Genomic DNA, 27,308 nt, shown 5'->3' with positions numbered 1-27,308 from the left:
TCTTCCAGAGACCCTTAAGGACCACAATGAACAATTTGCTTATCAGTGACCTCTTCCTAGAGTCATTCATACATCCTAGAGGAAGTTAGATGTGAACTCTAATACTTTAGAACAAACAATCTCAAAGTGTGATCCAGAGACCAGCTCTTTGAGGAAGTCTGAGGTCAGAACTATATTCATAATGCTCGAATGCCCCTTGTCCGTCCATGTTCATCCTCTCACCAGTGTATAGGGAAGCTTCCAGAGGTCTCATGAAATGTGATGACATTTCTGCTCTCACAGCTAAATGGAATGTGTGCTTCTGTATTTCCATGTTTCAGAAACATGTTAGCCTTAATTAATAACATGGTAAGCATCATAAGAAAAAGAGAAGAGCAAAAGCCCTTCAGCTCCCTCATTCTTTGCACAAAGGGATTTGAGACCAGTTTCAGGACTGACATTTGACTGTAAAAATGGTCAGAGGACTGTAAAGGTCAGAGGAGGAGAGGGAAGAGAGGAGGGAGGGCAGAGGGGAGGAGAGGGAGGGAGGAGAGGAAAGAGAGAAGGGAGGGGAGAGGAACAAGAGAAGGGAGAGGAGAGGGAGGGGAGAAGGGAGGAAATAGAGGGGGAGGGAGGGGAGAGAAGAGAGGAAAGGAAGGGAGGAGCCCCAGGATGGGGTATAGAGAGAATGAGTTAAGAGACAGAGAAGCAAAGTGTGGTGGCCATGTAGAGAGAGTGGTTTTCAAAAGATAAAAATTCCATAAAATACTGACTGCAGCTGGACTTATAACCCCAGCATGTGGAGAGTGCTGAAACAGGAGGATCACCAGCATTCGGTGGCTAGGCATGCTGGGCGCCCCTTTACTCTCAGCACTCAGAAGGCAGAGGCAGGTGGATCTCTCTGAGTTTGAGGCCAGCCTGGTCTACACAGTGAGTTCCTGGACAGCCAGGGTTGTTACACAAACTCAAACCCTGTCTTGAAAAAACAAAACAAAAACCACAAAAGTCCAAAGTCTGTCTTTATGTTAGATGCCTTTAATCCCAGCATTTAGGAGGCTGAGGCCAGCAGATCTCTGTGAGTTCAAGGACAGCCTACTGTACAGAATGAGTTTCAGGACATCAAGAACTACATAGTGAAAACCAAAAAGAGAGCTGGGCAGTGGTGGCACACACCTTTAGTCCCAGCACTTGGGAGGCAGTGGCAGGCGGATTTCTGAGTTCGAGGCCAGCCTGGTCTACAGAGTGAGTTCCAGGACAGCCAGGGCTATACAGAGAAACCCTGTCTGGAAAAACCAAAAAAAAAAAAAAAAGAGAGTTCAAGGCCAGACTCTGCTACATACTAAGTTCAGTCTACTTAAGTAGTGGGGGTCAGGGGCGGGGAAGGGGGAAGGAGAGAGAGGGAAGTGAGACTGAATATTAAAGACCCAGGATGGAAGAGGCCCTGAGAGCTATAGAAGGGAAAAGGATGACCTAGAAAAGGAACCAAGAACTAGCAAGTGAGAGGGACTCCTCGCACAGCTCTGCCCTGCCCCAACCACCTCATGCCAGGTGTCAAGTCTAAGTAGTTATAAGTCTCGAAATGGGTCAGAACTATTTGGTCCATAGCAAATAAACTTTTATGTTACACCTCCCAGCTGAGCAGGGAAGCCAGGGCTGGTGGCACGGTGGCCATCACAGAAATCGGCAGGTAGGGCTGGGAATACGGTTCAGTAGGAATGTGCTGGCCCAGTATGTGCGGGCTGTGGGTTCTCGGTTCCACCACCAGCCCCGAGTTTTATTTTTGAAGACGACAGATGAACGTCTGTGTAGTTGATTCACCAAAGTCAGTGAATCTTTAGCTCTCAGACTGCTGACCTAAATCCAGGAGGTCCATCTTCTGCTCCATGTACCAGCTCTTAGCTATGCGGGTGCTCACTGCTTGGCTTCCTACATACTGGAGCAGGGTTCCTGTGTGTGATATTCAGAGGCTAAAGCCGTCAGTGGCAGCACCCTTCCTTTCCTATGCACTTGTTCCCTTCTGCACGCTAGAGCTGGAGTTACTTCAAAGTCCAGGTACCCAGCCCACATCCCTCAAATGTACACCCTAAGCCTTTGAGAGAGGCACAAGACTTCGAACACTATGACTGCGTCCTTTCAGAGGGCTGAATCCTGGGGGCAGTTGTCCATGGGTGTACCCAGATTGGCAGGCTGGAGTAGACCCTGACTGGTGGCATCCTGCCCAGTGTTTTGGGTGCTTTCTGAGGGTGGTTCTGTGAGCGCGCCTCTAGCCCCATTGGTAGCCAAAGTCTTGGAATGGAGCGGGGCGCTCAGGTTGCGAAGAGTATTACGAAAACCCTCGGCACTGAAGTAGTAAACCAGCGGATCCAGCACGCAGTTGGCGCCGGCCAGCAGCACCATTATCATCAGCACCCCGCGCACCTGATTGCGGTCCTGAAGGTTGTTCTCCACCAAGTTGGCCCGCAGCAAGCCATAAACTGCCAGCGTGGAGTTGTAGGGCACGAAGCACAGCAGGAAGATGATGAGGTTGGCCAGCAGGAGGCGCACGGTCTTCCGGCGCCGTAGGCTCTGAGTGGCGTCGGGCCTTGCCAGGGTCCAGAAGACCCTGCCCGACGAATAGACGACAGCCGCCAGGGGCAGCAGAAAGCCCAGTGTCTCAGCTAGCAATAGGAGTGGCAGCAGCCAGCCCCTCCACAGGTCATCGCTGAAGCTCTCGAAGCACAGGCTCAGGGTCTCGTTCTCGTACTTGCAGTTGGATGGTCTGTGCACGCGGGCGGTGGGCACGGCGAACAGCAGGATGAGAGCCCACACGCCCAGGCAGAGGCGCCGTGCCACGAGGGGCCGCCGTAGGTGGCGCAGTCTCAGCGGGTGCACGATGGCCGCATAGCGGTCCACGTTGATGAGCATCAGAAAGATACAGCTGCCGTACATGTTGATCTGGAAGATGGCGCCCGACGTCTGGCACAGGAAGCCTGGAAAGGGCCAGTGGTGCCTTGCGTAGTAGGAGAGGCGCAGGGGAAGTGACAGGGTGAAGAGCAAGTCGCTGGCTGCCAGGTTGCACATGTACACGCTCACCACCGAGTGTACGCGCAGTACACGCAGGAAGACCCAGAGGGCCAGAGCGTTGAGTGGGAGACCGGTCACCAACACCAGGCTGTAGACCACCATATGCAAATGATGTGTACTTCGATAGTCACGGCATTGGGGCATAGAGCTGTCGGTAGAAGAGGTGTTGGCTGAAGAATTGGCAAACATCGTGTCCAGGTGGGAAGAGAAACTAGTCTGAGGCATCCTAGGGAACACCAAGGTCAGAGCATGGCTTTCACCTCCAGGGTGTTAGCCTGGTGGCTATAGAGAGTCTGTCCCCAGGCAAGCAGAGGCAAGACATAGGCGCGTGGTCTGTGACCTCAAGGGCAAATGACTGACCTAGGCTGGAAGCCCTTGGTGCTGCTGCAACTTCTTCAGCAGTGAAAACCTGGAGTGGGAAGGCAAGCCAAAAGTAAAGATAAGAGAAACAGAACCATAGTCTAAACACTTAGCTGACCCCTGGCCTCCTGAGTCCTTTCTACGCCTCAAAGGCTCTTCAGGACGCCATCTTTCCCCATCCCAGGTCCTGCAGTCAAGGACTCCAGTCAGGCTACGCACAGTCCTGGCTTTGCCACTTGCCTACCTTTGTGGCCTCAGAGCCGTGATTTGCTCTGAATTTCACTTTCCTTATCTGGGTGAGTGTGAAGGCGTTTTGAGTTAGCATCTACTTCAAGACATTGTTTGGACATTAAGATTAAGATGGTTGTTCTTACAAAAGGCCTGCTTGCCTTCCCATAAATCTTTACTGAAACCTTACCAGGTTCCAGCCTGTCCACAGTAATGAACAAAACAAAGGCCTTGTCCCACCCACCAGCCTCACACTCCATTAGAGGAAGACTAACAACAAACACCACAAAGAGGTCTGCCTAGTGGGGAAGGCTGTGGAGCACTTCCTCCAGGCCTGGGGTGGGTCAGCAGCCTTATCTAAGGAATAAAGTTCAGACTCTCAAGTCCAGTACAAGATGCCAGTCCTGTTCATCCTATTCACCTTCTCCTTTGTGGGCTGGGCTTGCTCAGAGAGACCCAGCTGCATTCAGCTGGAGTGACCTAACCCCCCACCTCTTCATCTCTAAAGTGTGACTAAGCATGTATTGGAGTAACTCTAAGGCACTTGCCCTCAGTCTTGGCCAGAGGCACAGTAAGGACACTTTAGCATTCCAGTCAGAAAGGTGCCGGAAGGCCTCAAGGCAGTGATTCTCAGCTTCCCTAATGCTGTAACTCTTTAATACAGTTCCTCAAGTTGTGGTGACCTCTCCCCCCATAGAATTTTATTGCTACTTTATAACTGTAATCTTGCTACTGTTATGAATCATAAAGTAACTATCTGATGTGTAGGCTATCTGATATACAGGGGTCTTGCTCAACCTACAGGTTGAGAGCCACTGCCTTGGCAGAGCTTCTCCGGGTGTCTCCTGTGTAAACCTCCTTACTAAACCTTGGGGCACTCACTATGAGAAACCGAATAGCATTCCAAGGACAGCTAAGAGGCAGACAATCTACATCGTGCAGGAAGCTGCGCAGGGGCTACCTCTCTATCCCTGCCTCAAGTACAATCTGTGTATATGTTAGAATGAATATAATTTACTCTGTGCCATTCTATTTTTAGACAGTCTCATATAACCTAGGCTGATATCACACTTGCTATGTAGTTGAGGTTGGCCTTGAACTCCCGAGCCTCCTGCTCTAACCTCCCAAGTGCTAGGGTTACATCCTCAGCTCTGTTTTTACTCTCCCACGGCACCCATCTCTAACATCATTTTTACTTATTTTAATTTTAAAAGATATTTTGTTTTAAAATACTTATTTTTAAAAATTTTATGTTTAGGAGTATTTTGCTTGATCATGCATCATATATGTGCCTGGTGCCTTTGGAGGCCAGAGAGGGCACCAGATGCCTTAGAACTGGAGTAACAGAGCTTGTGAGCAGCCATGGGGGTGCTAGGACCCGAACCATGGTCCTCTGTAAGAGCAACAAATGTTCTTAACCTCTGATCCATCTCTATTATTGTTGTTGCTGCTGATGTTGCTGTTGTTTTGTTTGTTTTGTGTTATTCAATACAGGGTCTCTTTGTGTAGATCTAACTGTCCTAGAACAGAATTTCTCAGAGTAGCCCTATCTGGTCTAGAACTCAGTATGTAGACCAGGCTGGCCTCAAACTCAAAGAGATCCTCTGCGCCCCTGAGCACTAGGATTGAAGGTGTGCACCCAGCGCTCCAGGACTTTGTTATTATTGTTTGAGTTATGTACGTTTGCGTGTCTGGGTATGTGTTCGTTTGCAGGAGTATAGTGCCTGAGGCTAGAATCCAGGGTCCCCCTGGGAGCTGGAGTTATCAACAGTTGTGAGACACCAGACACAAATACTGGGGAAAACCTGGGTTCTCTGGGAGAGTAGCAAGTACGCTAAGCTGCTGAGCCATTCCTCTAGCCCCTTATATCACTTTTAGAGAGTCTAATAACTCCATATCATTAATACATAATTCTCACCACAAATCATGTCCAGAAATAGAGTGTTTTATTATGTTAAACAGTGCTATGCTCATGAAGCAACACTGCCTGTGGCACCCCTTCCCCAGCCTCTGGTAACCTCTCTTCTGCTTTCTGTCTCTGAGTTCTGTTCTAGATGCCGAGTGGAAATGGAGTGATAGCGTTTGCCCAGTGCCTGACTTATTTCCCCCTAGCCTCCTGTTTCCAAGACCCACTCTTTCTTCCATTCATCCATTCATATTATAATGTGTGATAGATTTTTTTTTTTCAGTGCCGGTAAGGGGTGGAACTCAGAGCCTTATAAACCCTAAGAATATCCACATGTGATGTACACATCTGCAATCTAGCGTTTGGAAGCGGAGGCAGGAGGAACAGGAATTCACGATCATCTTCACCTGCGTAGAAGTTCGAGGCCAGTCTGAACTGCATGAGACCCCGTCTCCAGCAGACAGACTAATGCTAAGCTTGCTCTCTGCCACCAGCTACAAACCCGGCCTGTGCGACAGAATGGGGACACGACACTTTGCTTATCAGTCACCTCCGAGTAGACGGGTTATTTCTATGTGACCACTGAATACTATTGCTGTAGGCAGAGGTATCTACATGGCATCCTAGGGAAAGGAGTTGTCTCAGATTTTGAGTCATTATCTCCAAAATACTAATCGAGGACTGGAGAGATGGCTCAGCAGTTAAGAGCACTGGCTGCTGTTCTTGAGTTCGATTCCCAGCACCCACATGGCAGCTCACAACCATCTATCACTGTAGTCCCATGGGATCCCATGCTGTCCGGCATACAGATAAACATGCAGACAAAACACCCATATGCAAAAACAAAACACTAATTGTTTTCAAAAGGGCTGGTGAGATGGTTCAGTGGGTGGAAGAACCTTGTCCCCAGGCCTGACCTCCTGAGTGGGATTCTAGGCTCCCATAAAGTGGCAGGAGAGAACTAACTCTTGAGAGCTGTCTGACTTAACCACGTTCAGTGACACATGTATGCTTGTATACATACATGAAATAAAAGCTTTCTATTGGTGTGCGGTGGTGGCGCATGCCTTTAATCCCAGCACTTGGAAGGCAGAGGCAGGCGGATTTCTGAGTTCAAGGCCAGCCTGGTCTACAAAGTTGAGTTCCAGGACAGCCAGGGCTACACAGAGAAACCCTGTCTCGAAAAAACCAAAAAGATAAAAAAAGTTTTCTATTAAAAGGCATGCCTTTAATCCCAGCACTCGGAAGGCAGAGGCAGGAGAATCTCTGTGTGTTCAAGGCCAGCCTGGTCTACAGAGAGAGTAGCAGGACAGCTACAACTATACAGAGAAACCCTGTCTTGAAAACAGATAGATAGAGCCGGGCGGTGTTGGTGCATGCCTTTAATCCCAGCACTCGGGAGGCAGAGGCAGGTGGATTTCTGAGTTCGAGGCCAGCCTGGTCTACAGAGTGAGTTCCAGGATATCCAGGGCTATACAGAGAAACCCTGTCTCGAAAAACAAAAACAAACAGAAAATAGATAGATAGATAGATAGATAGATAGATAGATAGATCAATATAGATAGATAAAGGCACTACTGAAATTCTTGCATTAGGACATGGCTGTGACTCAGTGATAAACTACTTGCCTACATAGTCAAAGCCTAGGTTTTATTCCCAGCTAATAAATTAGCTTATGGAACTAAGTGGTAAGCTTGATTGTATCAAATTGATGGGGTTTTTTGTTGTTGTTGTTCTTCCTTTAGCAACCAGCTTCTCAAGATTTATAGCAAGCATTGTAAACCAGTTAAAATGGAATGAATATTTCCTCCATAAAAATACCAATTTAGATGACGGAACTACAGTCAGCCCTCCATGTGTGGGTTTCTTGCCTTCAATATTCATTCAACCAACCTCAAACAAAAAAAAAATTTTTAAAATCTGCATCTGGCCAGGCATGGTGGCACACTTGGTAGGCAGATGCAGCATCTCTGTGAGTTCGAATCCAGCTTCATCTACATAGCAAGTTCTAGACGAGCCAAAGCTATATAGTTAGATCTGTCTTCAAAAAACCAACCAACCAAACAAACAAACAAAAAAATGGATCCTAAGTCAGGCTTAGTAGCAGATGTCTGTAGTCCCAGCACGGAAAGGCTAAAAGCAGGAGCTACAGAAATGGCTCTGTGGTTGAGAGCACTTGCTGCTCTTGCAGAGGATGTGGGTTCTAGCACCACATAATGGGATTACAACTCCAGTTTCAGGGGGATCTAGTGCCCTCTTCTGGGGTTCATGGATACCCGGTGCACACATGGCACACATACATACATGCATGCAGGCAAAACACATAAAAATTAAGGAATAAGTCTAAAATTGTTTTCAGAAGCTAAACAAGAAGGAAATTGAAGCCAGCTTTGATTACAGAATGTGAGGCTCTGGAGAGGGGTGGGGGGAGACAATATTGCATCTGAGCTAGACATGGTGACCCTGCCTGTAACCACAGCACTTGAAGGGCAGAGGCCAGCTTGGGTGGGCTACATGGGACCCTGTCTCAACCAAAGGCCAGGTATGATGCTTCACACCTGTAATCCCAGCGCTAAGGAAGATGCCTAGAGTTCAGCCTAGGTTACAGATGGAGATTGTCTCAAAAGCAATACCAACCAGAGAGACAGCCTAGATTCCGCTGCTTGCCATGCTGCGATCGGATTCCCCCTGCACCCTGAGGGCTAAAAACACACATATAGATGCTTTCTTGTCAGTATTCCCTCAAAAAGTACAGTATGGATCTATTTACAAGGTCTGGCAGAACTCAGGAAACTGAGGCACAAAAATCCCAAATTCAAGTTCAGCCTGAGCTAAGGAGGAAGACCCTATATTGGTACATTCAAGGCCAGACTGGTCTACACGACAAGTTCCAGGACAGTGGGGCTACATTCAGAGACCCTGTCTAAAACAAAACAACAACAACAACAACCAACAAAACCCTTTTTAAAAAAGGTACTTAAGAGCTGGAGAGATGGCTCAGTGGTTAAGCGCACTATCTGTTCTTCTCAAGGTCCTGAGTTCAAATCCCAGCAACATGATAGCTTACAACCATCTGTAATGGGATCTTCTGGTAAGCAGGCATATATACAAATAGAGTACATATATGTATAAAATAAATAAATAAAACCCTTTTTTATAAAAAAAAAAAAAAAAAAGTAGTACTCCATGCTTTTCAAGAGATCCCGGGTTCAATTGCTAGCACCTATGTGGCAATTGTCTATAACTGTCTGTAACTCTAGTTCCAAGGTATCCAGTGCCCTTTCTGTTTTCCATGGGCACTGCACACATGTGGTGCACAGTCATACATGCAGGCAAAACATCTCTACACATAAAATAAAAATGACTCTTTAAAAAAAAAAGCAGGGTGTGGGGCATAGGCTTGGGATTCCAGAGGCTGAGTGAGGCAGGACAGTAGACTAGGCTTCTACAGGAAAACCCTTTTTTCTTCTTCTTCTTCTTTTTTTTTTTTTTTCGAGACAGGGTTTCTCTGTGTAGCCCTGGCTGTCTTAGAACTCACTCTGTAGGCCAGGCTGGCCTCAAACTCAGAAATCCACCTGCCTCTGCCTCTCCCAAATGCTGGGATTAAAGGCGTGCGACAGACACCACTGCCTGGTGGAAAACCCTTTTTTCAAAACACAAATATAGTAGGATGGCTCAGAGCCCACCAACATGAATACACACACACACACACACACACACACACACACACACACACACACACACACAGAAAGAGAGAGAGAAAATGGAATAAAGACAACAACAAGCCAGGCAGTGGTGGCACACGCCTTTAATCCCAGCACTTGGGAGGCAGAGGCAGGCTGATTTCTAAGTTCGAGGCCAGCCTGGTCTACACAGTGAGTTCCAGGACAGCCAGGGCTACACAGAGAAACCCGGTCTCGAAAAATCAAAACAAAAAAAAGACAACAACAAAAATCTGTTTACTTTGTATTATATAGGTTCTAAGCAACCTAGAGATAGATGATTTGGGTGGAGACAAGGATGACACAGGGTCTCAGGTGACCTACTAAACTACCCTAAAATAAAGCTGCCAAGGGTAGCTTTGAACCCTGAGCCTCCAGCACCCATCTCCCATGTGCTGGGATTACTGGTAGGTAGAACCTAGCCTGGGCTTAAAGCCTTAAGGGGTATAGGACGATATGTGTAGGATTTATGCCTCCAGAAATGTTGGCATCTGAAGAAGTCTGGGAACCAACTCGGCACAGACGCGGAGATGCTAGCGCCAAATAAGACGCAGGCATGCTGAGAGCAAAGGTATCACCCCTCACCCCAAGTCTCTCTGCCCCACTTACAGCAAGCCAGCAGGCTCTGCACACACCTTGTGCTTTCAGGCCTCTTTGCGGCTGGCATTTCTTCAACCTGGAATGTTCTTTCTGCCATTCTTCACCTGACAAGCCCAGTCATTTTCCATGAGGCTGGTGACCCCTTCCCTGGCTCTGTCTTCCTCAGCAGGGCAGGGGTAGTCTAACTCCTTTCTTTGTGCTGCCCAGGGTTTGGGGTACACAGCTATCTCAGCTGTTCCTACATGGATGGTGACAGCTCCTTCTTAGCCCCTCTCGTTAGACTGTGAGCCCTGGAAGGGGGAAGCTTGAGAAGGTGGCTCCTTCATCTCTGTGACCTCAGCATCTGCACCAGTACCTGTGGAGTGGGAAATGACAGCTATCGATCACCCTACCCCAGCCATGCTATGCTCTGCTCTGCTATGCTGTGCTATGCTATGCTATGCTATGCTATGCTATGCTATGTGTGTGGTCTCTACTCCTTCCCACAGTGCTTTGAGGCAGGTGTTTATTGCCATTGTTATAGGAAAGCAAAGCAAAGCAGGAGAACTGCTCCCTGAGGGACGAAGGCAGGACCCAAATCTAGGGCTGCCTAGTTCCAAAGTCCACACTGTACATTGCTGCTCCCAACAAAAATGAACAGGAGGGCCTGTGGGTGGGTGCCGCACGGGGCACCTGTTCTTTTAGAATTGCCCGTATGAAATCTATACCCTTGGTCTGCTTGCTTTACTTCCTCATTTGTCCAATTGACATGCATTCCCATAACCCACTTCCTTTTTAATCCCCTCTGAACACTGGCAGCAAACACCTGCCTCTCTTTCCCACGTTCACAGATAGGCCTCCTCACAGTGTTCATTCTATGTACTTAAGCACTCAAGCCAGGAGCTGTAGTGCATTCCTCAAGTCCCAGTTACTCAGGAGGCTGAGATAAGAGGAGCCCAGCAGTGAGTGCCAGCCTAAGCCCAAAGGGACACCTGGTTTCAAAACGGAAAAGGCCTTGTAGCTTGGTGCACTTAAGTGCTTTTAATCCATTAGCTGTTTTGTGTAGGTATCCTTTCCCTTAACTAGATGGTAAAGCCCCAGGGTGAAGATCACAGTCTTAGACACACACCAGTCCCTGCACCTAGGTCCCCCGAGGGAATCTCTTTGGTTACTTGGAAGGAAAATGGTTTCTATCCAACAAATTATTAGCCCATTCTTTGTCTTCCTGGGACTACCTAACTGTTTCCCACACTTCTGCCTCTGCTCCATTACTGACTCACAGGACACCAGCTCTCTGAACAGGCCATATGGAAAACACTCGAGTTACAGTTTCAGTAAAGGGGCTGGAGAGATGGCGGGACAGAGCGAGTATTGCTCCTGCAGGCGGCTGGAGTTACGTCCTGGCACTCATGTCAGCTGGCCCACAACCTGGAATTTCAGCTCCAGGGACTACAACTCCTCTCTCTGCTCCCCTTGGACACCTGAACAGACCCACAGACAGAAAGACACATGCGTATACATTATTTTTTAAAAAAAAATTAATGGGGGGCTGGCAAGATGGCTCAGTGGGTAAGAGCACTGACTGCTCTTCCGAAGGTTCTGAGTTCAAATCCCAGCAACCACATGGTGGCTCACAACCATCTGTAATGAGATCTGACGCCCTCTTCTGGGGTGTCTAAAGACAGCTATAGTGTACTTAATTATAATAATAAATAAATCTTTTAAAATATGTAAAAAAATTAATGGGACTGGAGAGATGGCTCAGCTCTTCTCAGCTTGGGAAAGCAGGGTGCTCTTCCAAGAGACCATGGTTCAATTCCCAGCACCCACATGGAAGCTCACAACTGTCTATAACCCCAGTTCCAAAGGATCCAACACCCTCACACAGACATGCATGCAGGCAAAACACCAAGGCATATAAAATAATAAATAAAAATAAAATTTTCCAAAATGTATTTTTGAAAACAGTTTATAAGTAAAACAGCAAGATCTTATTTTTAACCCTTCTTTATAAAATCAATAACTCCTTGCAATTAGGAAGAACATCTAGACACTGAGTGCAGGAATCCATTCTTTTGCAAGAATGTCAAACCTTTCTGCTAAAAACAAGTTACGAGGTTTGCAGACAAAAATGCAGTCTTTGAGCAGTTACTTAAAGGTGAATCTCAGGATCCTCCAGAGAAGGAACCTGTGACAGTCTCGTTACCCTATTTCAAAGAGAAGTTTTTGGGTTTCTTTACAGTGGAGCCTGTTTGTGAAAAAGCCACCTCTTTCCAGCAGGGAGAAAGACCAAGCTGCCAGGCTCCTCCCTCCTGGTCCCTTACCCTGATCCCCTCCTTCCCTGAGCTCTGGGCTTCTGGCTCTGGAGCTGTATGGGCCCAGTGCCAGGCCAGATGGCAAGGCCCGGGGGGGTGGGGGGGGGACTGCCAAAGAGGAGGCAAAGGAGAAATGGAAGGAGGCGTGTAGGTGGGAGAGAGGTAGCACGGACGCTCCTCCCAGTTCTGCCTTGACGAAGAGGCTAGGTTTTGAGGAAGATAGGGGAAAAAAATCAAGTAGCTGCTACCTCCAAAAAGAAGAAACACTGGAGTTTCACTTCACCAGCTAGGAGGAGGGCCACACAGGCCTAGTAACAGGGACACTGATTTCACACAAGCACACCATGACACACATTTTCATGCATAGACACACAAAGGCATGCATACATTAGCATACAAATCAGGGCCTGGGTACATGCACATGTGCAGAGCCACATGGGCCAGAGAAGGAGGAGTAACCACATTCCCTGCCTTAGGGGAAAACGTTGCACAGATGTACATAGAACCAGGTTCTTTCATCTGCACATGCTCATACAGATATATGCAAGAATATCTCAGGCCACAGGCCCAGAAAGCCAAAGATACCACAGACACCACAGAGGAACCAGAAGCCCGAAGCTTTGCACACATACACACTCCTGCCCCCCACACTGGACCAATTGCTTAAGGTGTCTCTATCTTTGAGTTCCCATGTGCACATCTGGGGGCTGTGTTCCTTACCTTCTTGGGACTTCTGGAATCTGTCCAGTTGCCCTCTGAGCTGGGCCAGGTGCTGCTCCTAAGTGAGATAAGGGAGCAGGGGCAGGGCTACTTTCTACCACAGGCAGGAAGTAAGAACCAAATGTAAAGTAGGCAGGAGGCTAACTCATGGTCTGTCCTGCACACTGTTCCCCATGCTCTGCCCGGTGGAGCCACCCTCTCCAGCATGCAGCCAATAATGCAGAAGATTGCTGCAAAGGACTCACAGTAATGAAGATGGGAAGGTCCGTCTGCCACCACCCGGGCTCTGTGTCCCCCCTCCCTTACCACACACACACACACACACACACACACACACACACACCCCAAATGCCTTGCTTTGTGCCTTTTGTTACCAATCCACACCCACCTGCCTACTCCATGGGGCCAAAACTCAGGTCTTTGTGCCTATAACTACCTCTGGGATAGCCTCAGGTCTTTTCTCAGCCAAAAACACAAGAAACACAAGAAATAGTTTTTAAGTGCCTAAGTTGTTAGTTAGACTTAGTTCCTCTGTTTCTGTTCGAGGGATGCTGAGCAGGTCCACCTTCCCCCTGACAGGCTCGGGTGTAAGAATGACATCATACCCATCCGCTAAGCTCCCTACAGGGCCCCACGGGTACGTACTAGGTACACTGAGAGCCATACCTTTGACTTGTTAGTTTTGTCCCAGCCTCAGGGGAGCTGGTATACACCTGTAATGCCAGCACTTGGGAGGCAGAAAGCTAGAAGATCAGTTCCAGGGCTGGTCTCCACAGCCAAGTTCAGACCATGCAAGAAATCTATGTATAAATAAATAAATAAATAAATAAATAAATAAATAAATAAATAAATGCATGCCCAGGGTGGTGGTGCACATTTTTCTACATAGTGAGTTCAAGGCAGCAGAGTTAATTATATGGTAAGACTTTCTAAACAAAAAGTTGTGTTCTGGACCTTTCTTGCCAGTCAGCTTCCCCTGAGACTGGCGGCAAGGAAAGATGGGAAGGTCTGTGCTCTGGGGAATTTAGAGTGAGATTGCCCAGCCTAGAGGGAGACAGAGTCTCTGGGGTAACCAGAAAGAGACTAGAGGCTTCCTATGCCCCAGGTAGCAAAGATAGCCATCTGTGATTTCTGGCCCAGGTATCCCTGTTTAGTCATGGGGTCATCTTCCTGACCAAGGCTGCCCTGCTTCTGACCAAAATTTTGATTTCAGCCTCTCCACACCAGAGCCTTTCTCGTCATGACTTCCAACATCACCCTCAGCCTCCTGTCTCGCTCTTGTGCACAGCAATTCCCTTCCCTGTGCCTGGCCGGCTCTCTCCAGGGAGCCTTCCCTCTCCTCTCCCACTTCTCTCTTCCTCCTTGAGACAGGGTTTCAGAGATCTCTTGCTGACTTGGAATTCATGACAAATCTCCTGCCTCAGGCTCCAGGAGTGCTGGCAATATGCTCATCCTTCAAAATGCTTGTGTGGGAAAGCGTCCCAGAGCTCAGTGTAGATGTGTAGTTAGTTCCCTTGATGTGTAGATGACAGCTTACCCACCTCTCTCTCCACCCTACCTTCCAAAGCTGGAAAAACAGGAAATAAAGTTCCAACCAAAAAAATAAAAGTCACTGCCATAGGCCCAGCCGAGTGCTGAGCTGCGCCCTATGTGTGTCCTACCCTTGCTTCAGGCTTGACAGGTTCTGCCCCTTCTGAATAATCTCCTGGAGCCTTTTAGGCTGGGTGACCTTACTCTGAACTTCCATCATACCACCAGCCTCAGAGGTCCACACCCTTTTATGTTTTCATGCTAGGGGTGAACCCAGAGCCTTGTGCACACCAGGCGAATACTTGGTCTCTCAGCTACATCAATATTCCCAACAGTTCTCCCCTTTTCTGCTATCTCCTCCTTGGCTGCTATTATTATTATTATTATTATTATTATTATTATTATTATTATTATTATTATTATTAATGCTCCTGGACAAAAAAAGGTCTCTGTGTCAGTGGGGTACACACTGAGAACAGCAGGGTAGGGAGAACTAACGACATCAGACAGCACAGACTGAGCTGACTGCTAGTGACTCTTGCTGTTTGGGAAGTGAGGGGTCACTGTCACAGTTTCCCTCCCCCCTCCCTCCCCCCCCCACCCCGAGGGCTATGACTTCAGTTTACCATAAGCGAAGAGTTTTAGAAGTAGAAGTCTATGTGTCCCTCCCTTATCATTGAGCGCCCATAACCATAGGTGGTAGGCAGGCAGTGGCCTGCATCGGTATGGCAAAAGTCCCAGACAGCCTTCCATGGATTCCCAAATATGCACAATGGCTCATTTCCTCTCCTAGTTACTCATGAGCTATTCTGTCAAAGCCATGGGGATAGAGAGACCACGCAGCCTGACAACCTTCTGTTACATTCAGGTTGTGGCAGTGCTTCTCCAAGACCCACTAAAATATACCTGGAAAGGTCAGGGTAGGATGGCTCAGTGGCAGAATGCTTCCTAGCATTCTCAAGGGTTTAATCTCTAGCACAGTCAAAAATAGATTAAATAGATCTGAGCGTCGTGGCTCATATGTATAGTTTGAACTATCAGGAAAGCTGATGGGATAGGGGGGTCCTTTGAGGTTAAGACCTAGAAAGCATAATGAGACCTCATTCATCCGAAAGGGTCAGGAGACTGGGGATTCAGCTCAGTGGGTAGAATGCTTGCCTAGCATGACCTAGGTTTAACCTCTAGCACTTGCATAAACCTGATGTGGTGCTCCATACCTGTGACCCCAGGACTCCAGGAAGAGGGTTCAGGAATTCAAGGTGCTCCTTGGCTACATACAGATTTTGAGGCTAGCCTCTGCTCCATCTCAAAAATTAAAAGGACACTCAGTGGTAGGGCAAGTGCTTAGCATATAGAGCATTCCATCCCCAGCACCAAATAACCAAATAAAACACAGCTTGGTAGCCGGGTATGATATCTTTACCAGTAGGCCCTTTAGCCAATTTTACTCAGAGCAGCTCCGTGTCTTCCAGAACAGGACCTGGCTCTACAGGATGAGTGGGTTTGAGGGGAGCAGACCTTAGAGAACTCTCCTCTGGGAGCTCAGGGTCAGCACAAAAGCAGGAGCCTAACGGTTTAGGTAAAGACCCTAAGGTGGCCCATCAGGTGTCTCAGGCATGTGGCTGCCCTCTTCAGGCTCCCTATGGAAAGGTCTCCATGGCGCAGCCCCGTTTGCCTTCTCACAGAATCTAAAAGGGTTTCTCAGAGCCCATGGCCCACCTACATTCTCCATCCTCACCAATGTCCACCACTTCTCGTGGTCCAGCCCCACTTGTCACCTCCCCATACCTGTGATCAGTTGCTCTTCCTCTGAGGCTGCCCCAAGCCGGCTTCCGCTGACACTCTGGGCTGGGCTGAGCTTCACTGCTAGGACCTGCTCCTGGGCGGGGCCTGACACACCCACCTCACAGATCTCAGGACATCCCTCCCAGCTCCTGCATTCACCCAACCCCACAGAGTCAAAGAGGAGAAAAGCCTTGACCACAGATACCTTCACAAACAGGTCAGAGAAGCAAGTTCTAAAAGCTGGTGAAAACCCAGCTTTAATCCCAGTCTCCTAACTCTGCAACTATGGCTCACAGACATGTAGTTTCTGGGAACTCTCTGTGGCACACCCATCCACTGATACCTGATGACTAACCGCCTTTCTCCCCCCAACCCCCCACCCCTTGATGTTCTCACCTGTCTCCTCCCTGCCTGTCTCTCTTCCTCTCTTGGGTTAGCTAGGTGGCTAACCCATGTGGCTCGTGGTTGTAGCTTCCCCTGCCTGGGGCCCATTCCTCTGCCAAGTGTTCTCTCTCCTTGCCTGCCTACCAGTACACACCCAGTTCCTCCATCAAAGCAGTTGCCTGATTGGATGCTTCCTCCTCTCCCTCTGTCTCCCTCAGGCTGGGAGCTCCTGAAGGTAGGGAACCTTTGGTGGTCTCTGTCTGCTCTTTAGGCTGAGCATAGCCCTTCAATACATATTAGTGAGCAAAGACAGGTCTTTTGGAGGTAGCTGACAAAGGTATTGTGGTTAAATGAGTTTGGCCAACCCTGGGCAAAATGCATCATGAATATTCTGCTGAGTGATAAGCCGTGGGTTGATCACTCCTGATGGCTAGAGGGTGCATTATACTAGCTGTAATTTTTTTCTTTTGTGATTGAATATAAGATCTTATGTGCACCCTGAGTCTACTGTTTAGAGCAAGTTTCAACAGGTCTCATTATGTATCACTGGCTAGCTTTGAACTCACTATGTAGACTAGGCTGGCCTTGAACTTACAGACATCCTCCTGCCTTTGCCTCTCGAGTGCTGTGATTAAAGGTGCATGCTGCCACCGCCATCTGGCTTAAAAGGAATTTTATGCTACAGAAAACCACAATCACAATGCAAAGATCAACTGTTGCCGGTGTACTCTACAATACACCTCCTGCAGATTTGGGGAACATCTCCGAAGAGGGGCAGAAGGACTGTAAGAACCAGAGAAACAGAAAGTGGAAATGACAGGAAGCAGCCCCCACTGTACCTCTGCAGACATGGCTGCCTAAATTAAGAGCTGAACAGTAACACCGCCAGTAGGTGGACTGGTCACCAGAGCTCCCACCTCTAGATAAAGAACTGCCATTCACTACTGACTACCTGGAGAGGAAGAATTAGTCTTTCCCAGGGATGAGCCCCATAATTGCCTAAGCACAGCTCAAACCCTTGACACTGAATGCACACAAGCAATGCTAAATGGACTCAGCAGGTTGGTGTGTGTGTGTGTGTGTGTGTGTGTGTGTGAAACAATAACAGTCAAAGAAAAAGAGGCCATAAATTTTAGAGGGAATTAGGAGGGGACATGGGAGGAATCAGAGAGAGGGACAAGGAAGGGGAGAGATTAAGTAATTATATTTTAATTAAAATAAAAAATAGAGCTGGGCAGTGGTGGCGCACGCCTTTAATCCCAGCACTTGGGAGGCAGAGGCAGGTGGATTTCTGAGTTCGAGGCCAGCCTCGTCTACAAAGTGAGCTCCAGGATAGCCAGGGCTACACAGAGAAACCCTGTCTCAAAAAAACCAAAAAAAAAAAAAAAAAAAAAAAAGAAATTGAAAATATTTTGATGTGTGTATGTTTGAAGATGTCTGTGTGCAAGGTGCGTGCCAGTCTTGGGAAGGCAGGACAATGGCATTCGATCTTCTGGAACTGAAGTTATAGAAGATGGTTGTGATTCACCAAACATGAGTGTCAGGAACCAAACCTGGGTCTTCTGCAAGAGTAGGAAGTGTCCTTAACCTCTGAGCCATTTCTCTGCCCATCCATGGTCTCTCTATTACTTAGCTCTAGCTGACCTGGAAACTGCTCTGTAGACCAGGCAGAGCTCTGGAACTCACAGAGCTCTGCCTCTGCCTCCCCAGTGCTGAGATGAAAGGTGTGCATCACCATACCTGGACTAATTGTTTTTAAAAGACTGGGTCTCCAGCTGGGTGTGGTGGCACACACTTTTAATCCTAGCACTTGGGAGGCAGAGGTACTCAGATCTCTGTGAATCTGAGGCCAGCCTGGTCTACAGAGTGAGTTCTGGGACAGCCAGGGCTACACAGAGAAACCCTGTCTTGAAAAAACAAAACAAAACAAAGACAGGGTCTCACGTAGACCAGACTGTTTTCTCTGTACCACTCAAGTGCTGGGACCATAAACATATGCTATCACACAGAATTTTATGAAGGTGTGTGTGTGTGTGTGTGTGATGTGTACAATGCCATTTACTTGTGTCAACACCGTGGTGTCTGTTCTCACCTTCCCCCTGTTACATCGGTTCTGGGCTTTTGACTTAAGACACCAGTCATGCTTGGTAAATGATTTTATTGGCTAAGCAATCTCTCTAGCTGCCCACAATTAGCCTCCTGCCCCTTTAGAGAAAGGGTCTCATGGAACCCAAGTTGACCTTAAACAATGCAGCTAAGGATGACCTTGGATTTCTTATCTGTTAGACTCCACTTCCCAAGGTCTGGGATTAAAGGCATGCACCGAATGGAATGCATGCCTGACTGAATCCAGGGCCTTGTCCACACTGGGTAAGCCTGCTACCTGGTGAGCTACACCTCCCCAAAGCCAAACCCCAAGTACTGTTTTGTTTGAGTTAGAATGCTGTTAATGACTGTGGTGGTTTGAACAGCTTTGGCCCCCATAGACTCCTGGGCAGGCGTTTGAATGGTTGGTCCACAGGGGGTGGTACTATTAGGAGGTGTGGCCTTGTTGGATGGAGGGAGTGTGTCATTGTAGGGGTGGACTTTGAGCTCTCCTCTACTCAAGCTCTGCCCAGTGTAGAATCAGAGTCTCTTCCTGGCTGCCTTTGGATCAATATATAGAACTCTCAGCTCCTCCAGCACCATGTCTGCCTGAACACCGACATGCTTCCTGCCTTGATCATGATGGACTGAACCTCTGAAACTGTAAGCCAGCTCTGACTAAATGTTGTCCTTTCTAAGAGTTGCCTTGGTCAATGGTGTCCCTTCCCAGCAATGAACCCTTGAGACAATGACTGTTGGCCTACAGAAAAACCTCTGCGGCCTCTCCACATTACTCTGTGAGTGTGCCAATGATCCAAGAGCAGTGCCAAAGCAACCCTTCGAGGTGCTTTATCACTGAGACCACCTGGCCAAAGGGGTCATCATCATGGACTTCCGAGCTCCAGGATGTCGTTTCGGTTTCCTCCCTCCTACCAGAGGGAAGTGGCAGGCTATGTCATACTTTTCTGGGGTTGACACAATTTCAGGCCTTGGCCTTGAAAATTCCCCATTTACATGAGAACACACAGAGCGCAGAGCTTCAGAGATGTAGACCTGAACATCCTCATGGCCTCCCAACCCCTCGGATGCCAGCCCCAGCCCTCTTGGTGCAACTCCTTGACTGCTTAGGCCTGCTGTGGGGGTGCTTCCCTCGGTGCTGTTCCCAGGAAGTTCTCTCACTGATGTGGAGACATCACACGGGATGGGGGGGCGTGGTGGGGGTGGGTGGTGGGTGGTCTGGAAGTGGATCCCTAGGGAGGGAGGGGCCAGTGGTGAGGGTGGGGACCATACTAAATAGAGCACATGGGCTGCAGATAAACATTTTATTTGAAGGTATTCTTCAAGGCCTGCGGAGCTCCCATCATGCACCTCTCTGGGACTGTTCTCCCACCCCAAAGAAAATGCAAGTAGGGGCCAGGCAGGAGGCCCGTGAGGGGCACCCGGAAGCCAACTGACAGATGTAGTCTGAGAGCGATGGAGAAAGGTAGGGCTGGGGTGGGGGCAGCACAGCTCGGCTCATCCAAACTGGCCTATAGCCAGAGTGTTAAACTCTTGGCTCCATCGAAGGATCACCTCCTCGCCCTTAGCAGGGCTCAGTATGTTGTACTTCTCATTCAGCATACACTTCATGCGGGACATCTACAAAGGGATAGCGTATACAGGAGGGCGAGGTGAGGAGGTGCCAGAGCCAGGGGCAAGTGGAAGAGGGCAGAAAGGAATACAGATGGAGAAGGCCTAGATTCAGAGAGGAAGCCCCTTACCCTAGACTACCTACTGCACAAGGCTGGGAGGCCAGCCGGAAACTCGAAACTCGCTATCCAGTTTTCAGGCCAACTGCGGCTCTCCCTCTGGGTCCTCAGGGCCCTTTAATCTGTCCCAGCCGCCCCTGCCCACGCCTCCCTGAGCAACTCTGTCTCACCCTAAGGCTAGGAAGAGAAGGCACCATATGGAGCCTCTGCCTCAGAAAAGCTGACAGGGAACTGTTTCCACAGCCTAGCTTCTGGAAGGGAAGGACCCGGAACAGGCCCTCCCGGGGGGCGCTAAGGGGCCGCCTCGAGCTGTGGACAGGGTCAGTGACTCACCTTTCTGTTCTGGTTTTTAAGCAAGCACTGCTGGCTTTTGAAGGAACAGTAGTTTGGGTACTGGATGTAGTTTGTGTCACAAATCTACACCAGGAGAGCCAGGGAAAGAGAGCGTCAAAATCCTGACCAGGACACTGGTGTCTAGTTTAAGGGTAATGGCAGCCTATCCTGGGGGGACAGGCAGGGCATAGCTGGGGCTTAGGGGTAATGGTGGCCTGCCCTGGGGGGGCGAGGACAGGGCATAGCTGGGGCTTAGGGGAATGGTGGCCTGCCCTGGGGCACCCCACTGTGCTTTCTTTACTTCTTCCACCCTCCATGGTGGATCCCTGGGAGGCAGTCAGGAGGTAAGGGAACCAGGAGGGCCTGTCCTATTGGTCAGTTTACTGGGATGCAGAAGAAGAGGCTTAAGGGTCCAGGACATGAATGGCCAAGGGCTTGCTTAGCACACATAGGTGCTTGGTGCCACTCCTAGCAACACACAGACAGACAGACAGGTAGACAGGTACACATACAGACATAGACACAGACATAGACACATACATAGATACACACACACAGATACACACAGACATACACACAAATGCACATAGACACATATAGACATAGATACACACACACAGATACACACAGACATACACAGATACACACACACACACACACACACACGTGAGGGTGGGGAGACAGAGAGCAACAGAGTATAGAACATAGGAAGGTGACCCAGCTATGAAGAGTGAGGGGGAGGGGCAGGAGACTCTCTGATGTGTGACAGTAGACAATCACTCCCTTGTGGACCCTGCCTACTGTCAAACTGTGGAGTGGGCTTGGAGACTAGCTCTCAGCAACAGTAGATGATTAACTACTCAGAGGAGGCAGTTTGGGGGTAAGGGGAAATGCGCTGATAATATTGGTTAGGGAAAGCCCTGGATCCGTTGGCAAGACAGCTTCAGGCTGAGTTAAGGAGGCAGGTTCACAGGGTTGGGCAGTGTCGGTTGTAGCAGTGAGAATAACTTTGGGATGGAGTGGGCAGTGATTTGAGCAGAGCCACCAGCAAATGGCTGTCAAGGCTGCAGCTAGAACCTCTGTCTCCATCTCTTGCCCTCCAGGGCCAGAGTTTTCTCACTGGGCAGTGTTCTACTGCTGTGTTGAATGTGACCCTGCTGTTTAGAACAAGTACCTAGAAAGAACTGGGGATGGCTGAGGGGACTAAGGTTGAAGAAGAGGGTCTGACCTTCGTGGGGAGGTCCCCATCCTGGAAGCTAAGGAACTCAGCCTTGAGCCAGTTGGCGACTCTGTCATCTTCACAGCCCTTCATGGCGAGCCGGTTACACCAGAACTCGGAGCTGAGCCCTCCGTACATTTCTAGCCCAACAAAACGACCTTTATCTGAGATCCTCGCCTATGAAACAGAGGCACGTGAGAGGCGCGGGCCTCTCCACCCCCAGGCCTCCTCCCTTCCCACAGCCCCTTCAGCGGACCCTGCTGCAGGCTTTCCGGCTGAGGTACCTGGTTGCCGGTGGATATGCTCTGGGCTGAGAGCAAGGGGCTGATGAAGGGTATCTTATGGGAAGCGTCACACCTCTGGCGCAGTACGCTGGCTTCACTGTGGCACTGCTCCAGCTTCAGGGAACAGAATGCGCAGAGGGGACAGGCAGCTGTGTGTCGCCGTCCAAGATTGTCACAGACCTGGGACAGGAGGTTGAATGAGAGGCTGAGTCTTTGCAGGCTGTCCCTACATCCAACCTCCAGGACATACTGCAGGACGGTTGATGTTTTTGCCCTAAGGCCTTTTGCTAGGCTCCCCCACCCCCTCCTTTCTGGATGGTTGGTTATTCAACTCCTAGGCAATCTTCATCTACAAGTGGCAACCAAAACATCTTTATTACCAGCTCTGATCTCTTCCCCAAGGTCCCAATTTCTCCTCACCAAGTAATTCACAGGCATCTAACCTGGGGGAAGGTAACCGTCCTTGCTTAAGAACCTGAGAGGAATTAGTTCTCTATTTCATTAATAACAGTGCTAATATTTGCAGAGGTGACAGTGCTGACCAGCAGTCATAAAACTGAGACCTGCCTGAGCTACTTGGCCAGACACTGCCTAAAAGAGATAAGCAGTCAGGTAGAAGCAGGAGGATCAGGAGCTTAGAATCCTCAAGTTCCGGGCCAGCTAGGCCTACAGAGATCTTTTCTTTAGAAAACAAACAAACAAATAAAAAACCCAGCCAGGCATGATGGCACACATCTTTAATCCCAGAACCCTGGAGGCACTGGCAAGTGGATCTCTGAGTTCCAGCCCAGCCTAGTCTATGTGGTGACACATTGTGTCAAAGTCAGAAACAGCAAACAAACACTGTTAATCCCGGAAGTACCATCAAAGGATACTAGCACTTACTCAGCAGAGTGAGGTCCCATGTGGTTAGGAACGTTGCTCAGGCCTGGAGAGATGGCTCAGCGGGTAAGAGCACTGACTGCTCTGCCTGAGGTTCTGAGTTCAAATCCCCGGCAACCACATGGTGGCTCACAACCAGAATGGAGTTAAACCCGTCTCTCCTATGAGTGCTGGGCACTCAGCCCAACCAGAAAGATCTGGCCAAGCGTGCCTTCAGGGGAGCCCACTGTCACCCAAGGTACTGCCTGAAACTGGGCATGGCTCCTTTGCAACCCATGCTGGCCCCGAAGCAGCAGGCAAGGAAGAAAACAGCAGGACCCTGACTCCAACCCTTTATGGATTTTCCTTTTCCTGCAACATTAAATGGACATTCAGGCTTCCCCATTAGTGCCCTATCTTTCTTGACTCTGTCTTCTGTTACTACATGCTTAGTAAAAATGGACTCTGTCCCCTCATCCAACCATACCACCCTGAGTCTCCATGACCTCTGAACTTACATGTGTCTAAAAAAACTCTACCCTTTTATCATGTTGCTGACTCTGCATTAGCCTCCTGCACCAGGCTCAAGCCCCTTCAGCCCAGAAAATATGTTCATTGTGAGCTCTCCGTGAACTTTTAATTCCTGCTTGCTGCAGTGTCTTTGTGCACACTATTCTCTCTACCAAGAACCTGCCACTGGGCCCCTTCTTCTTTTGCCTTGTTAACTCTCTTCAGGTCTCAGTTTAAACTCCAGTCTCCCTAAGAATATTCTCTGGTCATTGCAGTCATGGGGAGCGGCCTGTTCAGGACACTGGATGCTTGCCTGGAACTTTCCTTTCTCCCCTCCGTAGTGCTGATCTCCTCACAAGGTCCAGGTCTGTTGGTTGTAGCACTAGGTATCAAAGCCAAGTACCTCAGATATGCAAGCACTCTCCCAAGGAGCACACTCTGGCCTTGCACACTCTCCCACCAAGCACACTCTGGCCTTGCACACTCTCCCACCAAGTACCCTCCGGCCTTGCACACTCTCCCGAGGAGCACACTCTGACCCTGCACACTCTCCCCAGGGAGCATGCCCCAGCCTTGCACACTCTCCCCAGGGAGCATGCCCCAGCCTTGCACACTCTCCCCAGGGAGCATACCCTGGCCCTGCACACTATCCCCAGGGAGCACGCGCTGGCCCTGCACACACTCCCAAGGAGCACACCCAAGCCTTGTTTTTCCTTCTTTCTCCCCAACTGGTTTCCACAAGAGCAAGCATGGAATCTACTGTTAGCATCCCAAGCATTTAGCACATAGCTGGCACCCTATCAGTGTTTGTCAGAGAAACAGGTGAATGCATAGTGGATTGGTATTCAGTGGTTGTTAGCTAAACTGTATTGTTTCAAAACCAGGGAACTGTATGTGGCAACTGTATGTACAGGGAACTGTATGTACAGCACACTTGGCTGCTAATTAGTACCAACACTGAGAGAGGATTAAGTGCACCTAGGAGCTCCAAATCAGCCCCTGCAGCAGAGGCCTTGGCTCAGACAATGACAGTGATAACAGAGGAACACTTAAAGTATATCTTTTTTTTTTTTTTTTTTTTGGTTTTTCGAAACAGGGTTTCTCTGTGTAGCCCTGGTTGTCCTGGAACTCACTCTGTTGACCAGGATGGTCTCGAACTCAGAAATCCGCCTGCCTCAGCCTCCCAAGTGCAGGGATTTAAAGGCGTGCCCGCCGGCTGGGCAGTGGTGGTGCAAGCCTTTAGTCCCAGCACTTGGGAGGCAGAGACAGGTGAATTTCTGAGTTTGAGGCCAGCCTGGTCTACAGAGTAAATTCCAGGACAGCCAGGGCTACGCAGAGAAACCATGTTTTGAAAAACAAAAAAAAAAAACAAAAAAAAAAAGGCGTGCCCACCACCGCACGGCTAAAAGTGTATCTTGCATCTGGTAAGCCTTTGGGGTGGCACCTTAATCCCAGCACTCAGGAGGCAGAGGCAGGTGGATCTCCATGAGTTCAAGGCCAGCCTGGTCTACAGAGTTCCAGGTTGGCCAAGACTACACACAAGAAGACTGTCTCAAAAAAAAAAAAAAAAAAGTTGCTAAGTGTGAGAGAGGAGATGTTGGGACTAGAATCTTTTTACAGACCCTTCAAAGTGCTGTGATAGTTGTCTTGACTGTCAGCTAGACTGCATCTAGAATCAACAGAAAGCCACAGGGCAGTCCTGTAAGGGATTTCCTTGACCATCTTATTTCAATCAGGAAGACCCACCCTAAATGTCAAATGGTAGCACAGATAAAAGGGAGATGGGAAAAGGAAAGAAGCTGTGTTTCTTTGCCTGCTTGCCTCACTCATGCAAGCAAATCTATCTACTCTGCTGCTGTCAATGCTGCATTCCCTCACTGAGATTAGAACCCACTTTGTTGGGCTCCCAACATGGATTGAAGGCCAGCTGCTACTCAGGAAGCCTCCATGCTCCAGTACTTGGTCGGGACAGCCGAGACACCCCGGCTCGTGTTTGTACTACCTACCATGGCTGGACTACCCAGACTGGATCATGTTACCCAATCTATAAACCTTCACGCTCGGAGCTGGTTATCTAGAGGACGCTGGTATAAATTATGGCGCCAGTCTCCTGGGTGACAGCTGTCAGTCTCGTGGCAGGTGGCATTGGGGAAGTACAGTGTGTTTTCCTGACTTCTGAATTTTCCTGTCTGGTACATAATGCTTCTGCTGGGATTATCATCCATGGACTTACAGGATGCTTTATCCACCATCATGGTATTCCATCAGCTTTGCCTCCAATCAAGGAACTTCTCACTTCTCAGCCCAGCAAGTGGCCAGTGGACCTACTACACTCATGGAATCCACTGGTTTTACCATGTTCCCACCACTCTGAAGCAGCTGGACTTTTTACATTTTGTTTGCTTGTTTGTTTGTTTTTGGTTTTTTTGAGACAGGGTTTCTGGCTGTCCTGGAACTCACTCTGTAGACCAGGCTGGCCTCAAACTCAGAAATCCGCCTGCCTCTGCCTCCCAAGTGCTGGGATTAAAGGCATGCGCCACCACTGCCCAGTGACTTTTTTTTAAATTTTGTTTTGTGTGTATGAGTGTTCTGTGTGCATGTATGTCTTTCCGTTTACCACTTGGGTGCCTGGTGCTCTTGGAGGGTGTAGGATCCCCTCATATCCCATATGTAGCAGGACTAGAGTTGCAGGTGGTTATGAACCACCATATGGGTGTTTAGAATTAAACCCGGGTCCTTTGCAAGGGCAGCCAGTACTCTTAACCTCTGAGCCATCACTCCAGCCTGTGGATTTGTTTTTGTTTTTGTTTTTTTGTTTTTGTTTTTTCAAGACAGGGTTTCTCTGTGTAGCCCTGGCTGTCCTGGAACTCACTCTGTAGACTAGGCTGGCCTTGAACTCAGAAATCCGCTGGATTTGGTTTTTTAAAGACAGTAACAGTATCAAGTAGATAGGAATAGTGGAGAGGGCTGGGGTAGCGCTCCCCAGAAGACTGTATATGTTCTCAGTCATCCTCCAATATACAGTAGCTTTTTCTGTAGCCAGGATTCATGGTCCAGGACTGAAGGAGTGGAAATGAGGGTAGAATCCCACTATCACCTCTGTGACCCCCTAGGGACAGTTTTTCATCCTGTTCCTTGGACTTTCTGCTCAGCTAGCCTACAAGTTTTGGTTGCACAAGGGTGAGCACTTCTGCCAGGAGTCACATCAAACATTCCACTTAATTGGAAGCTACAACCTCTCCGTGGTCACTTTGGGGTCATGATACAAGTCATCGGGTTAAGAAAGGGTAATTGTTAGGAGGGTGACTGGTTGGACTACCAAGGGGAAACTTCACAATGGAGCTAAGATTATGTCTGGATAGCAGAGATCCTCGAGGGCAGTGGTTCCCAACCTTCCAAATGTAGTGACCCTTTAACACAGTTCCCCATGTTGTGGTGACCCTCAACCGTAAAATTATTTTCATTGCTACTTCATAATGATACTTTTGCTACTATTATGAATCGTAATGTAAATATCTGGTATGCAGGATATCATATGCAAGCCCCAGAGGGGTCACAACCCACACGTTGAGAACCACTGCTTTAGGGTGTTAGCAAGACTTGTGATTAAAGTCAATGGGAAACTACAACAACCTAATCCAGACAGGATGACAAAGGGTCCAGAGCCTTCAGGGATAAAGGAATGGATTACCCCTCC

General features: G+C 48.8%; 2 protein-coding genes across 7 annotated transcripts in view; both read right to left on the bottom strand.

Annotated features, from left to right (window-relative positions):
* Positions 1–1,577: 1,577 nt before the first annotated feature.
* Lpar5 (lysophosphatidic acid receptor 5) lies at positions 1,578–16,659 on the bottom strand. 6 transcript variants are annotated; one of them, XM_031383418.1, is made up of 4 exons: positions 16,584–16,659; positions 13,539–13,672; positions 12,873–12,930; positions 1,578–3,451 (listed from the first exon to the last, which is right to left on the bottom strand). In XM_031383418.1, the coding sequence occupies exon 4, from the start codon at positions 3,265–3,267 to the stop codon at positions 2,113–2,115; it is 1,155 nt and encodes a 384-aa protein (XP_031239278.1). In that variant the 5' UTR covers positions 3,268–3,451; positions 12,873–12,930; positions 13,539–13,672; positions 16,584–16,659; the 3' UTR covers positions 1,578–2,112. The 6 variants fall into 6 exon arrangements, with proteins under 6 accessions (XP_031239278.1, XP_031239277.1, XP_031239279.1 ...); XM_031383417.1 differs by lacking the exon at positions 16,584–16,659 and adding an exon at positions 16,191–16,238; XM_031383419.1 differs by lacking the exons at positions 12,873–12,930; positions 16,584–16,659 and adding an exon at positions 16,191–16,238.
* A 3,305-nt stretch (positions 16,660–19,964) lies between these two features.
* The window catches only part of Acrbp (acrosin binding protein), a 13,832-nt gene continuing 6,488 nt past the window's right edge, over positions 19,965–27,308 (bottom strand). The window contains exons 7-10 of the mRNA XM_031383414.1: positions 22,241–22,420; positions 21,966–22,133; positions 20,738–20,821; positions 19,965–20,294 (exon numbers count right to left, since the gene is read on the bottom strand). Coding sequence (XP_031239274.1) covers positions 20,172–20,294; positions 20,738–20,821; positions 21,966–22,133; positions 22,241–22,420 — 555 coding nt within the window. The 3' untranslated portion in view covers positions 19,965–20,171. The remainder of the gene's footprint in view (positions 20,295–20,737; positions 20,822–21,965; positions 22,134–22,240; positions 22,421–27,308) is intronic.

The sequence above is a fragment of the Mastomys coucha genome, unplaced genomic scaffold (assembly GCF_008632895.1).
Source record: "Mastomys coucha isolate ucsf_1 unplaced genomic scaffold, UCSF_Mcou_1 pScaffold20, whole genome shotgun sequence".
NCBI classification, from domain to species: Eukaryota; Metazoa; Chordata; class Mammalia; order Rodentia; family Muridae; genus Mastomys; species Mastomys coucha.
The sequence above is the reverse complement of the archived record's forward strand: the minus strand, read 5'-3'. Positions and strand labels throughout refer to the sequence as shown.

Bases quoted from the DNA above. Each gene is read 5' to 3' on its own strand.
- Lpar5 (XM_031383418.1), bottom strand. From the start codon at position 3,267: ATGCCTCAGACTAGTTTCTCTTCCCACCTGGACACGATGTTTGCCAAT.